The 12,424-nt window shown below is 35.7% G+C and overlaps 2 protein-coding genes across 3 annotated transcripts; one reads left to right on the top strand and one right to left on the bottom strand.

Annotated features, from left to right (window-relative positions):
• Positions 1 to 1,545: 1,545 nt before the first annotated feature.
• Positions 1,546 to 3,921, top strand: LOC133295423 (uncharacterized). Its single transcript, XM_061494260.1, has 5 exons — positions 1,546 to 1,705; positions 1,795 to 1,923; positions 2,340 to 2,489; positions 2,595 to 3,032; positions 3,119 to 3,921. The coding sequence occupies exons 1-5, from the start codon at positions 1,546 to 1,548 to the stop codon at positions 3,919 to 3,921; spliced, it is 1,680 nt and encodes a 559-aa protein (XP_061350244.1).
• Positions 3,922 to 4,174: 253 nt separating this feature from the next.
• Positions 4,175 to 10,308, bottom strand: LOC133295431 (uncharacterized). 2 transcript variants are annotated; one of them, XM_061494270.1, is made up of 3 exons: positions 10,178 to 10,308; positions 8,154 to 9,530; positions 4,175 to 4,420 (listed from the first exon to the last, which is right to left on the bottom strand). In XM_061494270.1, the coding sequence occupies exons 2-3, from the start codon at positions 9,332 to 9,334 to the stop codon at positions 4,417 to 4,419; spliced, it is 1,185 nt and encodes a 394-aa protein (XP_061350254.1). In that variant the 5' UTR covers positions 9,335 to 9,530; positions 10,178 to 10,308; the 3' UTR covers positions 4,175 to 4,416. The 2 variants fall into 2 exon arrangements, with proteins under 2 accessions (XP_061350254.1, XP_061350253.1); XM_061494269.1 differs by lacking the exon at positions 4,175 to 4,420 and having other exon boundaries at positions 7,956 to 9,530.
• Positions 10,309 to 12,424: the final 2,116 nt, after the last annotated feature.

Genomic DNA, 12,424 nt, shown 5'->3' with positions numbered 1-12,424 from the left:
AAGTTTAATTTGCTTTCTTTATTTTGAAACATTTGAAAAACAACTATGTTTTTTTAATATCGCAAAATGATTCATTTTTTTTTTGGTAAACAAAAAAATGATTCATTTTACTTGAGTTAATGATCGGATTGTACATATAATTTACACACAGTGTCGATATTTATTGAAATTTCATTTAAAGTTATATTAACGATTTTTCGTGATATGCAATCATGAAAGAAGTAATTTTGCAAATTTCCTTTCAGACTCACCGTTCATATAACTCAATTTTTGTTGTTGTTGAAAATATGTGAAAATAATTATATTAAATTACATGTGAGTGTTGTGTAGTAGAGTTAGGTTTGTATCCTTTAGAGGGTAAAATATATTGCTATATAAGTGCTCTCAGAGGCAGTGGTGTGGACAAATTCTCTTGAGGAGTCACCCTATGTGCGCATCTCAAGTAAGGCTTAGAGAGGGGAATATATAAGGGCACAATGTCTTTATATTTCATCAAAATAACAACTCATAAAATATATAAATGTAAGATGTCTATTCAATAGATAAAGAGGGGTATATATAGATGAGAAATATTTTCTATAAATATGAGAAAGAAAGAGTCATAATCATTTTTGCCCATTACCTCATTGTTGTGCGTGACAAATTGCTCCACAAACACGTAGGATGGGTGAGCGATATAGTGAGTGAGATATATTTACAATGAGGTCTATGTGCTCATTATGAGAAAACAAAAAAGTAACCTCTTAGTGGGCTTTTACAGGTCAGCCCATATATATTTGGTTGTGAAGATTATTCGGAAAAAAAATTTATTTATTGCAATTTAATTAAATAATTACGCAAATATGACAGTTTGGGGAATAAATACAAATGTACTGCACAATGTGATGCCACTTTTGGGCATCACATGTGACGCCCAAAAATGGCGTCACATTGTGCACCCTATATAATCCCCCACCTCTCTATTCACTTTTCACACCTCTTCTCTCACTCTTCATATCTCTTCTCTTTAATTTAATATTTGAATTTTGTTTCTTATTCTATTTTAGAATGAGTTTCCGTCCTGATTCTGTTCGTGTTGTGTTATATTACAGTGGTAGGAAGGTAGAAGGTCGACGAGGTGTTATGTTTGAAGGTGAAAAAAGGCCGACACGTATCCAACGCAGCGCAACCATTGGCGAACTGCATCAGAGAATTCGGCAGAAGTTAAGTCTTCAAGGCAACCAATGTATCATTCAGATCACTACAAGGTTATGGCAATGTGATAAATACATTAGTTTGCAAGTGGTTGATGATTAAGACCTGGAGATGACAATGGAAGAATTTTCCAACCAGTCAAGGATAGATTTTCTGGAGTTGTACGTCGACATCGCCGCAATCGAGAATGTTCCGTTACCGGTGAGGTCAGTTGATTTAAATTCGCCCCGTCTTCCATCTTTGTCTGCCGCTCATGCGTCTCTAGTTGGTAACTATTCTGAGGGAGATGAAAATGATCCGACTTGGGAAATGCACGACGACGACGACGACGATGATGATGAAAATATCGCAATGGAAGAACGACTTCTTGCGGAGGATGCTAGTGCTTCCGAAGGAGATGAAGGTGCTGAGATGGGTGCGTCTCAAATCCCAATATTCCATGCACCAGTGGTCGCGCAAATGCCGCAGTTGCATGACGTTGCGTCTGCCCCATTAGGTATTCATCATGAAGGTAATTGAAATAACTTGTATATAGTTGAATTTTGCACCTGATATAATACTTGAATTAGGGTTTTTGTATTAAAAAGTTACAATCCGCAGTTGCAAGTGACGAAACTGTAATTCCTTTTTGGGAAGGAATTTCGCATTATTCCTACATTGATTGGAGTTATCAGAGCGAACAAGAATCATGCACTGATGGTTCGGTCTCAGGATCGGGTTCAATACAAGGTCCGTGGCAACTGGGTGACAAGTTATTTGTCAATCAAGAATTTGCAACAAAAAAAGATGTTCAAATGGCACTTAAGCACCGCCTCATTAGGGAGCATCAAGAAGCAATTGTAATTGAGAGCACGCCTGCAAAGTTATCCATGAAATGTTGTGCGGATGATAAGGGTTGCCCGTGGCGCGTTAGGGCCGTGAAACCAGTGTTTGGTGAAAATTGGAAGATTACGAGATGGGGTGGAAATCACAATTGTTTGAATGAGCACATTTCCCAGGGACATAGACAGCTCGATGCGGACATTATAGCAGATCTCGTCATAGGTACGTATTTATTTATTTGTATGTCATGTCAACGTTTACGTACTGCTGTGTAAAGACACAATTTTTTCGATGTTATCGAGTCTGGGTACTCTTCAATGCAGGGATGATAAAGGAAGAACCATCTGTGTCAATCTCTTTGGTGCAAGAAAGGATAACCTCTAAATATGGCTTTAAAGTTTCCTACAGAAAGGCGTGGTATGCGAAGCAGAAAGCGATGGCAATTATGTACGGTGATTTGGCAATTATGTACGGTGATTGGGAGGAATCGTATGCTTTTTTGCCAAGGTGGTGCGAATACATGCTTCGCTTTTCTCCAGGTTCATTTTATCATATCCAAACAAATGACCTTTATGCAGAGCAGACCTTAGTGACTGGAAAAAAGGTGTTTCATCGCATATTTTGGACGTTTAGACAGTGTTGTGAGGCGTTCAAATTTGCCAAACCCGTCATACAAATTGATGGAACACATTTATATGGGAAGTACAAAGGCAAATTGTTGGTGGTCACAGCCCAAGATGGTAATGATGAATGTTTACCGATTGCTTTTGCCATCGTTGAAGGCGAGACCTTGGATGCATGGGACTTTTTTCTTGTTAATATTCGTGCTCATGTTACTGACATGTCAAACATATGTTTGATCTCTGATCGGCATCGTAGTATAATATCTGCTATGGAGAAAAATCCTAATTGGCAGCCACCAAATGCATATCACCTCTTTTGTATTCGTCATATTGCAAACAACTTCAATCAAAAGTTTCGGAATGAAGGTTTGAAGCGGATGTTAAAGAATTTAGGTATACTCATTCATTAGATGCGTATTTATTTATTTCCATTATGTTTCTCAACTTATGTTTAATTCGATGATGTCCATTATGTGCAGGTTATACTCCGGCCATGGTTGATTTTGAAAGGAATCTTGCGAGCTTCCGTGAAAGTAGTCCTCAAATTGTTGAGTGGATTGATGCGATCCCTAAGAAAAAGTGGTCGCGAGCCTACGATATTGAAGGACGGAGGTACGGTCATATGACAACAAATTTGGCAGAATCTGTGAACAGGGTTTTGAAGGGGGCCAGAAATATGCCGATAACTGCATTGGTTAAGCATACATATAGCAGATTGGTTCAATATTTTGTTGAGAGAGGAACAAATGTCGTTGCACAACTTGAATCAGGTCATCGTCACTGCAAAAATGTTGTTGAATTGGTCAAGAAAAACCAGGTAGATGCAACCGGCCACCACGTTCGTGCATACAATGTGGAACATACCGTCTTCGAGGTTGATGCTGGTTGGGAGCGTTCATATTCTGTCAATCTCCCACAGAGATTCTGTCAGTGTGGAAAGTTTAAGGCCTTTAAGTATTCGTGTAGTCACGCCGCTGCTGCTTTAAGTGTTAGACAGAGTTCGTTCATGTACGTAGACGATGTCTTCTTGACAAGTAACTTGGTCGAGGCTTATGCTTTTCCCTGGGATCCAATCGAAAACGAGGAAGCAATACCTGAAAGTAGTGGTCCAAAGATTATTCCCGATCACACTATGTTGCGTGCAAAAGGTCGTCCAAAGTCAACTCGCATCCGCAACGAGATGGACGAAGTTGAGATAAGTCAAAGTCGTATCCGGTGTGGACTGTGCAAGGAACGCGGCTATAATCGGCGAGGATGTCCAAATCGGGGGAGAAACGACTGAGATACGAACAAAATTTGTTTCTGCTGTTGGTTATTTTATTGCTTGAATTGTACTGTATTTTATGTTGGACTTTTTCCTATCCTTTATATATGTTTTTATTCTCATGCTATTAACTGTCTTGATTAGTTACCGTATCATAAGTGCAATAAGGGCGACCAACAAAACATAAATACAAAAAGCATGGTAAGTAGTCCAAATAAGTAGAATAATGTACAATCCACAAAATAACAACATGATAAAGTCTAAACCCTAATACAATAAAGCCCTAAATGGCAATGAAACTACGACCACGTTGGCCCCCCGTTGGCTTTCCACGCCTAGTCTTTATTTTCCTGACATGCTCCGTATTCAACACTCGCTGTGAAATATGAGCACGCTGCGTCCTCTTACGAAGGACCTCCCATCTGTACGGCCCCGGTATAATGTACATGCTGGGATCGGTAGGCTCTACATCCGATGCAGAACCCGATGAAGATGATGAATCAGCCATTACCCTCAACTATATCATATAAAACAACATTTAAATTAATCACATGTAATGCCCCATTTTATTTACAAATTAATTAAGCAATGCCATAATTTATTATCAAAAAATTTAAGCATACGCGTCATTTATTTTACTAGAATTGAAATTAATGAAATAATGTTAATACGTAGTACAATCATTTATTTGTAATTAAATAATAAAAAAACATTGGACAAAAATAATGTAATACTTACAGAATACTTAACCTTAGGTCACTAATAACTTCATAAATATGTAGTAATCATCACACCTAACTGACTACAAAATTATGAATAAACTCCCGCATTAATAACATCATACATACAAAATTTACGATCTCGCTATCACTATTTTCTAAATCACTAATTAATACGCTAAACCCTAATGCATAATTAAATATTAATAATAATAACTACGTAACAAAAAAAGGGGAGTATCATTACAACATTCATAGCATGGCACAAAATTTTTAAGTGACTATCCTAATGTTCTAAGTCTCTAATATACGATCAATCCTAACATGTATTACTAACTAGCACTGTAATTTAAACGTATACATAGGAGGTATTACGACCTTACCTAAGTCGGCAGAGCTTCGCTACGAACCGTGGTTAGAGAGAGGTTAGAAAGAGGTAAATGAGTGAAGAGTGAAATGGGGAAAATGGGGTATTTATAGCATTGCACATGAGACGCCCCTTTTGGGCGTCACATGTGACGCCCCATTGGGGCGTCTTCTCCTCATGAGAGACGTCTCACTGGAGCGTCACAGTGTGCAATAGATCTGTAAATACTCCTCAAACTGTCATATTTGCGTAATTCTTTAATTAAATTGCAATAAATAAATTTTTTTGCCAAGATTATCCATAAAAGGTTCTCCTCCCATAGTTTCAATTAACAAAATCCTTTATAAGTGAATGCAAAGATTTTGAAAGTATATCACGCCTTCATTCCTCCCAAACGTGAGTCAATTACTAGTAAAATCTAAAGAATTTTTCATATTTACCATCTCTGTCGTAAAATTTTTTTTCATATATTGGTTTGGGTCCAAGATATTGTTATATTTATCACCAATTAAGTTTGTCATCCTTATAATTAATTTAATCATCATTAGATTAGTTTTAGATCTAATAGTTGCAAATTAATCATGCTTTAGAACTCTCATAATCTCTCACCTTTACAAGTCATGGGACACTCACCTTTAATTGTGTTTGAAAACTTCAAAAGGTCACAGTGTGCGTTTCCATTTTGTACGAAAAATTTCTTATGGATAACTAGAAACATTACCATATAATAAAGGGAATTAGGATTTGTTTTTAAAGAACTTAAAATTATATCATTTAAAGTGAGGTAAAGAAATAGACAATGAAAATCATGAAAGGGGGACGGGGAGAGAGTGAGATTTTTTTAAAAAAATTAAAATTAAAATTAAAATAAAAAATACTACTTTTAACTAAAAAAACCATTCTTTAAAAATACAAATATTTTTTCCGTAATAAAGATGCCTAATATAAGAATGATAACCCCCAATAAGGGCCACAAAGGATAACTCTAAAAAAAACCCATTCATAAACCTCTTATCTATCTATAGGGCGAAGCCCCTCTTGAATGATATGCCCGGACTTTATCTTTACAATCCAAATGGAAAACTGAGACAGAGAATGAGACAGATGCCCCTATTCCAAGGAATAGAGATAGTGCCTTTACCGAATCGTAGCTAAAGGGTGACTATTCCCCTCCAGGGAATAGAGTAAGCCCTGACCACCTCTATACCTTACAAGTACGAGTGTAATTGAACTGAGCGAACTGAGCGGAGTTAAGTTTTAACTTAAACTAGCCAAATCTATCAAAAATATTTTGAACTTGACTTGGCCCATTAACTTTGCATGAGCTAAATTCTAGGTTTGACTTAGTTTGTTTATGAAAAATTAAAAGCTTGACTTACTCATTTATAATTATAAAATATATTTTTTCCAAACTCACATACATCCAAATATTGAGACTATAAATATATCAAATTCTGTATTCCTTCGTTTAGAGAAAAAATAATCATAAAACTCACTTAATCCATATATAATTACATCTTTCTTGCTATCCAGTCAGAACAAAAAAAATAACATTTTCAATACATTCAATTATCTCATTATAGATTCGATTCATAGGCTAGTTTCAAGATACATTAAAGTCGACTTCATGATTGAATAATGAGTTACACAATTTTTTCTTAAACATTGATCCAGCTCATGAAATAGAGAAGCACACAGACCCTTCTTTCATGTGACCGTGAGAGAATGCCCGTAGATAATAGTAAAAAAATAGGGTTAATGATTCAGTAATATAAAAATATATTATTTATTATAATAATATATCACGTCAGCTCACAGACTTTCAAGCCAAGCCTCATTAAATTAGACTTGGGCATGTTTGCTAAACAAGTTTTTTCTAAAGTTTGAGCTCGTTCTATTTATTAAATAAGTCAGGCTAAGTCAAGTTTAAAGCAAACCAAGCCTTCAGCCGCTGACAAGCCGCTTGACCCATTTACACTCTTACTTACAAGAAACAAAGTCCTGACAAGGGCCGATTAATGAAACTGCCTCCATACTATAGAAAGAGAAGAAAGGGAAGCTGGTTCAATAGACAAGGATTTAGGATGGATCCTTGTTCAATACCCCTATTTCATAGGACCATTTCTTTAGTTTAAAGGCCTATGAAATAGAGGACATTACAGCAATCTCTAAACGCGGCTTGGAGCCTATAAAACCATACCTCTGAGTAAATGCATGTAACAAGTATCGAGCCTCCAACCCATATATATATATATATATATATATATATATAGTAAATGTATACAATGTACCAATTTTACTAGTTATATACAGTTTAAAGGATTTGACAAGACTTTAAGTACTTCATAAAATAAAAAAAAGTCAATTAGCCTTTTTAACTTTTGTTACATAAAGAAGAAAAAAAAATCAAAACTAATATATAGGAGGCTCATCGGGAATGAAAACTCTAACCATATCAGCAAGCAAGTATTCTAATACTACGTATTTGAATCATTTTTAAAAATTGAATTTGTTTAATAAAACATAGGTGTCAGGCTAGATCATGGTTCAACTCAAATATAGGAGAACCACAGCCATTTATGCTCAAGAATCTCTCTACAATGTTACTCCAGCATGCACACCAAGGATAACCAAAATGTATATCCATAAGGGGGCCAGCATCGGTCATAAAAATAGGAGAACATGATTGATTGTTTTGTCTACTTTACAACATGAAAATGCATGTTGAAGGCCAAGTTTCAAGTTAAACTCGAGACAGAAAGAAGCTATACGGTAGAAACTTATATTCCTATAATTTAGGAAAATTATACCAAGGCAAGGCAAGGCACATAGCTCAAGATAGACAAAAGAATGAAATAGCCGGTGATTGCTAGTGCTGAACAAAGACACAGTAAACCATCTAAGCTATATGAAACAAAACATCAACGAAAACCTAAATATTCAAAAGGCGTGACATCAACGATAACCACAAGTGCACATTATGCCATAGGATCAAAGTTAAGATAAACACAGTAAAGATAACAGAGTAAAGAGTAAACAAAGACATATACCTCTTGGATTTCGAGGAGTGACACTATATTTTGCCTAAACCTTACACTCCAATCAGATTTTGATGACTGACAACTAAAATTCAGGAGACAAACTAATAGACGAATGGAATAAACCTGTATTTAACTTTGGCTGCATATTCTGAGTAATTCTGGCCAAAAGTTTCAACCATCAAAGCTTCCTCCATCTCTGCCTTCTGATTATAGTACAACAAACAAACCGCTGCAACAAACAACAGACTCATAGGTGCTCGAAGTGCAAGGCAGTATGTTGCAAACAAAAGCATTGTTGATGAGTATATTGGATGGCGGACCCAACGATAAGGTCCAAATTGCACAACAGCAGATGGCTCTACCACATTTTCTGAATAATTAGCAAGATACAATGTGGCATTATACTGCATTAGCAAAGTTACAATTATTAAAGCCCAGATTCCAAGATTGCTCCACCCACCCGGTATGCGGTGAAGTTCCGGCCCTTCAAATGCTGCAAGCCAATGGCCAACCATGACTCCTATGCTGAACAAAAGGCGAGAAAGCATTGGCAAATTCACATCCCATTTTGGGTCATGGGGACGAGCATAATAATCTCCATATAAACGCTTTCGGACGCTGACATTGAAGAAAAAGAAATAGTGATACACAAAAAAGAAAGCGAAAGGCCAGCCTTCCAGGTAGCCATTGAAATGACCTGGAGGAACAAGAGTGAGCCATGTGAAAACTGAAGTAACAATTGCCAATTGCTCAAATATGTTTGCCTGGCCAAGCAGATGTTTTCGGAAGCAATATAACCCATAAACTGCAAGCACTATAGCAACCAACCATGGCCAGAACAACCAAGTCCAGCTAAAATACATCCAGAAGAAAGGACTGAAGAGCATATTCATAGTCCATTTTGTGGATGCAGTTATGATGGACAATATCCCAGACCACTTCACAATATCAATAGGAGTCAACTGCAGAAAAGTAGCTTTTATTGAATCAAGTGAGAGATTTCTGAAGTAGTTTAGGACAGGATTACAAGATTCTGTGCTGACTTCACTGGAAATTGAGCATCTGGTAGAAGGTAGCAAAGCAGCCCTTTTTCTAATTGGTTTCAGTAAGGAGGAAAAAGGGCTTCCATAGGAGCAATTCAATTGAAAACTAATGCGCTTGGGTATTGAGTGGAATTGACAACTGCTAGTAAGTACATTAGCATGAAAATGTTCATTGAAAGGTCTCAGAGAGACTTTGTTGCTCACTATAGAGAAACCAAAAGGGACAGTTTTGGAGAGTGGAAGAACTTTTGCTGCTTCCATTACTGTTTGAGGAGAAATACTAATTGCTTTCTGAAGAAAATTACACAAAGCTTTGCTGCTAGTTGCAGGTAAATCACGAAGCCGAAGATACACTAGAAGAAAGCAGGCTCATATCCTTTGACAAATTGAGTTACTCACGAATCATAATGATAGCAACAATAACCTGTTGATGTATGCAGGGAAGATGGATCCAACCCTGAGAGTCAATGGAAACGAACATGCACATATTATTTTCGCTATTCTCCTCAATCAGCAACCTCAATAAAATTAAAATCTAATATCATTCAATCTCTAAAAAGCATTATAGGAATGAAACCATAACAGCCAAGAACTGATATCAGAACATAAAATGGAAATTCTCTACTCAGCTTCTACATCCTAAGACAAACCAAGTTACCAATTAATCTAGTATTATCACGAAAAACATTCAAAATCAATGACATCAACTTAACAACATTAAAAGAGTAAACGATAAACTCAAAAAAAAAGTCAAAACTCACAAATCCTAAACCGTCCTTTTGCACAATCCAAGAACAAAAAAACATAATGAACAGACCCTCTACCAATTTTAAACTTGTTATTGAAGAGTCACTGTATCATATATGGTACAGAACTCACATAATTGTGACCCCATAAACATACTCAAAGCCCTAACAATTAGGTACATGTACAGAATAAACCAAAAGAACATTACATTCCAGCATGTAACCTCTATAAACCCACTTAGGAAAATAGTCAAACACATGGTGCTCAGATATAAAACAAGGCACAAAAGCAACTTAAGGAGTTAAAAAACGGAACCAAATAAGATTAAAAATGAAGTGAAGCATTCGGGAAAGATACCAATTAAACAAAGTTTAAAGTTCATTTGGAGCGAGAATGATGAATAATGAGCTTCAGGTTAAGACAGAGCGAGAATGGTGAATGCGGAGCTTCAGGTTAACATAGAGCGAAGGAGACGCTTCTTGTCCTCAGTTACCTCAGGAGCAGACCAAAAAGATGAGACCCATTTTACACACACTTATATAAAGTAAATAATTTTCGTAAGTTGCACATTTTTAAGTGTTTTTTAAAGTAAATACTCTTTTTTGGTCCTTAGCAAATTTTGTACGATATCTGCTTTAGTCTCTAACAAATAAAAAGATTATTCATGTTCAGAAATTCAAAGTGGACTCATTTTAATTCTTTTGAGAGACTAATGTGAGTCTTTTTTGAATTTGTGAGAGACCATGATTTTAACTAAATGGATTTGATTTTTTTTAATGCAATTTGAATTTGATTTTTTTTAGAGTTTTAAAATAATTAAAACCCCAAGCCACTGTTTTGTGAAAATTCTGAAAATTTTACTTAGTGCTTTTAAATGGAAAAATGGCTCAGAGCATGATGATGCACCTTCTTAAATTTTCATAATGAGCATCAATGCAATGATTTTCATGATTCATTGAATATTCTCTTTAGTGATGAAATTTTGTGAGATGAGGAATAGGAAAATTACTGTGCATCCATAGCCGTGAGATTTTGAGCCTATCCAGAAAATTTTTATTAAGTGTGCATCCCACTATATGAAAGACTCTAAAACTTGCTTTGTTTCTTACTTGAATTGATTTGTGATATATTTTATGGATATGATTGAGGCATGTTCTTTCTTTAAACTAGATGGCCAAATAGCCAACCATTGCTAACATTCCTCAGTTAAACCATTTTGAGCCTACGCCTGTTTATTCTTTGAAAACCTATGAAGATGAATAAGCCACTTTCCATATAAATCCTCATCTTATTTGAGATTAAATTTCAGACTTGAATTGAGGAACAATGATAATTAATTGATTACATAAATTGTGATGTACGAGAGTACATGGAAGAAAGGTAAAAGCTAAGGAAGTAAGGTGGGTTAGAATGAAAAAGAAACAAACAAAGAAAAGGAAAATTACTCAGAAAAAGGAAAAAGAAAAGAAGTGAAAAGAAAGAAGAAAACTTGTTCTGAGAAAAGAGAACGATAAAACAAGAGAAAAGTTCAAAAGAAAAAAGAAGAAGAATGAACCAAAAAAGAAGGAGAAAGTTGTTTACAAATTGTTAAACGATTACACTTATTCCTCGTTGAATCTGGATTTTAATCTTAGAACTCATTCTCTAAATTTTTCCTTCCTTCAACCATGCCAAGTTATAACCCTAATCAAGATCTCTTGATCTGTTGGATATGTCACAATAACTGTGGAGAGCAAGGATATAAGCAAGCCTACGGTAGTGTTGATTCAGTGGGATACGAGTGAAACACCAACCCTCTAAACAACTGAGTGTGAGTGAATTGAATTCCTAGTGAGGGAGTGTTTCAGGAAATCTTCTTTATTCTTGATCTTAAAAAAATTTGTTGCAGCTTTTAACTGATGAATTATGAGTCTTGTTGATTGATGTATCATTCCTTAGAATCTGAATGCTCTGTAATCATGTTTCTTATTGAATCATTCCTGTCAAATTCCATGCAAATGAAGATTCTTAGTCCCTATTTTCTTAGTTTTATTCTGATTGATTGCTGAGGACAGCAATATTCAAATCTGGGAATGTTTGATAAACCCTTGGTTTACCATATTTTTAGGCCAAATTACATAAAGATTATATGGTAGATTGCATGGAATTCAAGGTGTTATATGATAAAATAATAAAAATTTGAGAATTGAGCTAATGTTTTGATATCTTGCTCATTTTGAAGGTAAATCCACAAGATTTGGTGCTAAGAAGTGATAAAGAAATCATAACAAAGATTTGAAGCCCAATTTGAAGGATCTTAGAGGAAAAAAGGAAACAAATATGATTTTATTGAGAATAGATAGAGATCCATGGGGAGATTTGATGAGGAATTAAAAAAAGATGTGGTTTCTAAGGTTATAAATAGGGAGCTCAGGGTCAAGGAACTCATTCACAGACACACCACGGGAAATACACAGAGACCCAAAAGAGGAATCCTGTTGCGGAGTGTAGGAGCACTGAGGAATCAAGTCAACATCACACCAATGGAGGCTTGGGGAACTATTTTCTTTCTTATTGCTTTTGAATTCAATATGTTAGGCTAAGTTTTTCTGTAGTTAGGGGTAG

The sequence above is a fragment of the Gastrolobium bilobum genome, unplaced genomic scaffold, assembly GCF_033153095.1.
Source record: "Gastrolobium bilobum isolate Gb01-03AN ecotype WA unplaced genomic scaffold, APGP_CSIRO_Gbil_v1 utg98795, whole genome shotgun sequence".
In the NCBI taxonomy this organism is placed as follows: domain Eukaryota; kingdom Viridiplantae; phylum Streptophyta; class Magnoliopsida; order Fabales; family Fabaceae; genus Gastrolobium; species Gastrolobium bilobum.
Note: the sequence above shows the minus strand (reverse complement) of the source record. Positions and strands in the feature narration are given on the sequence as shown.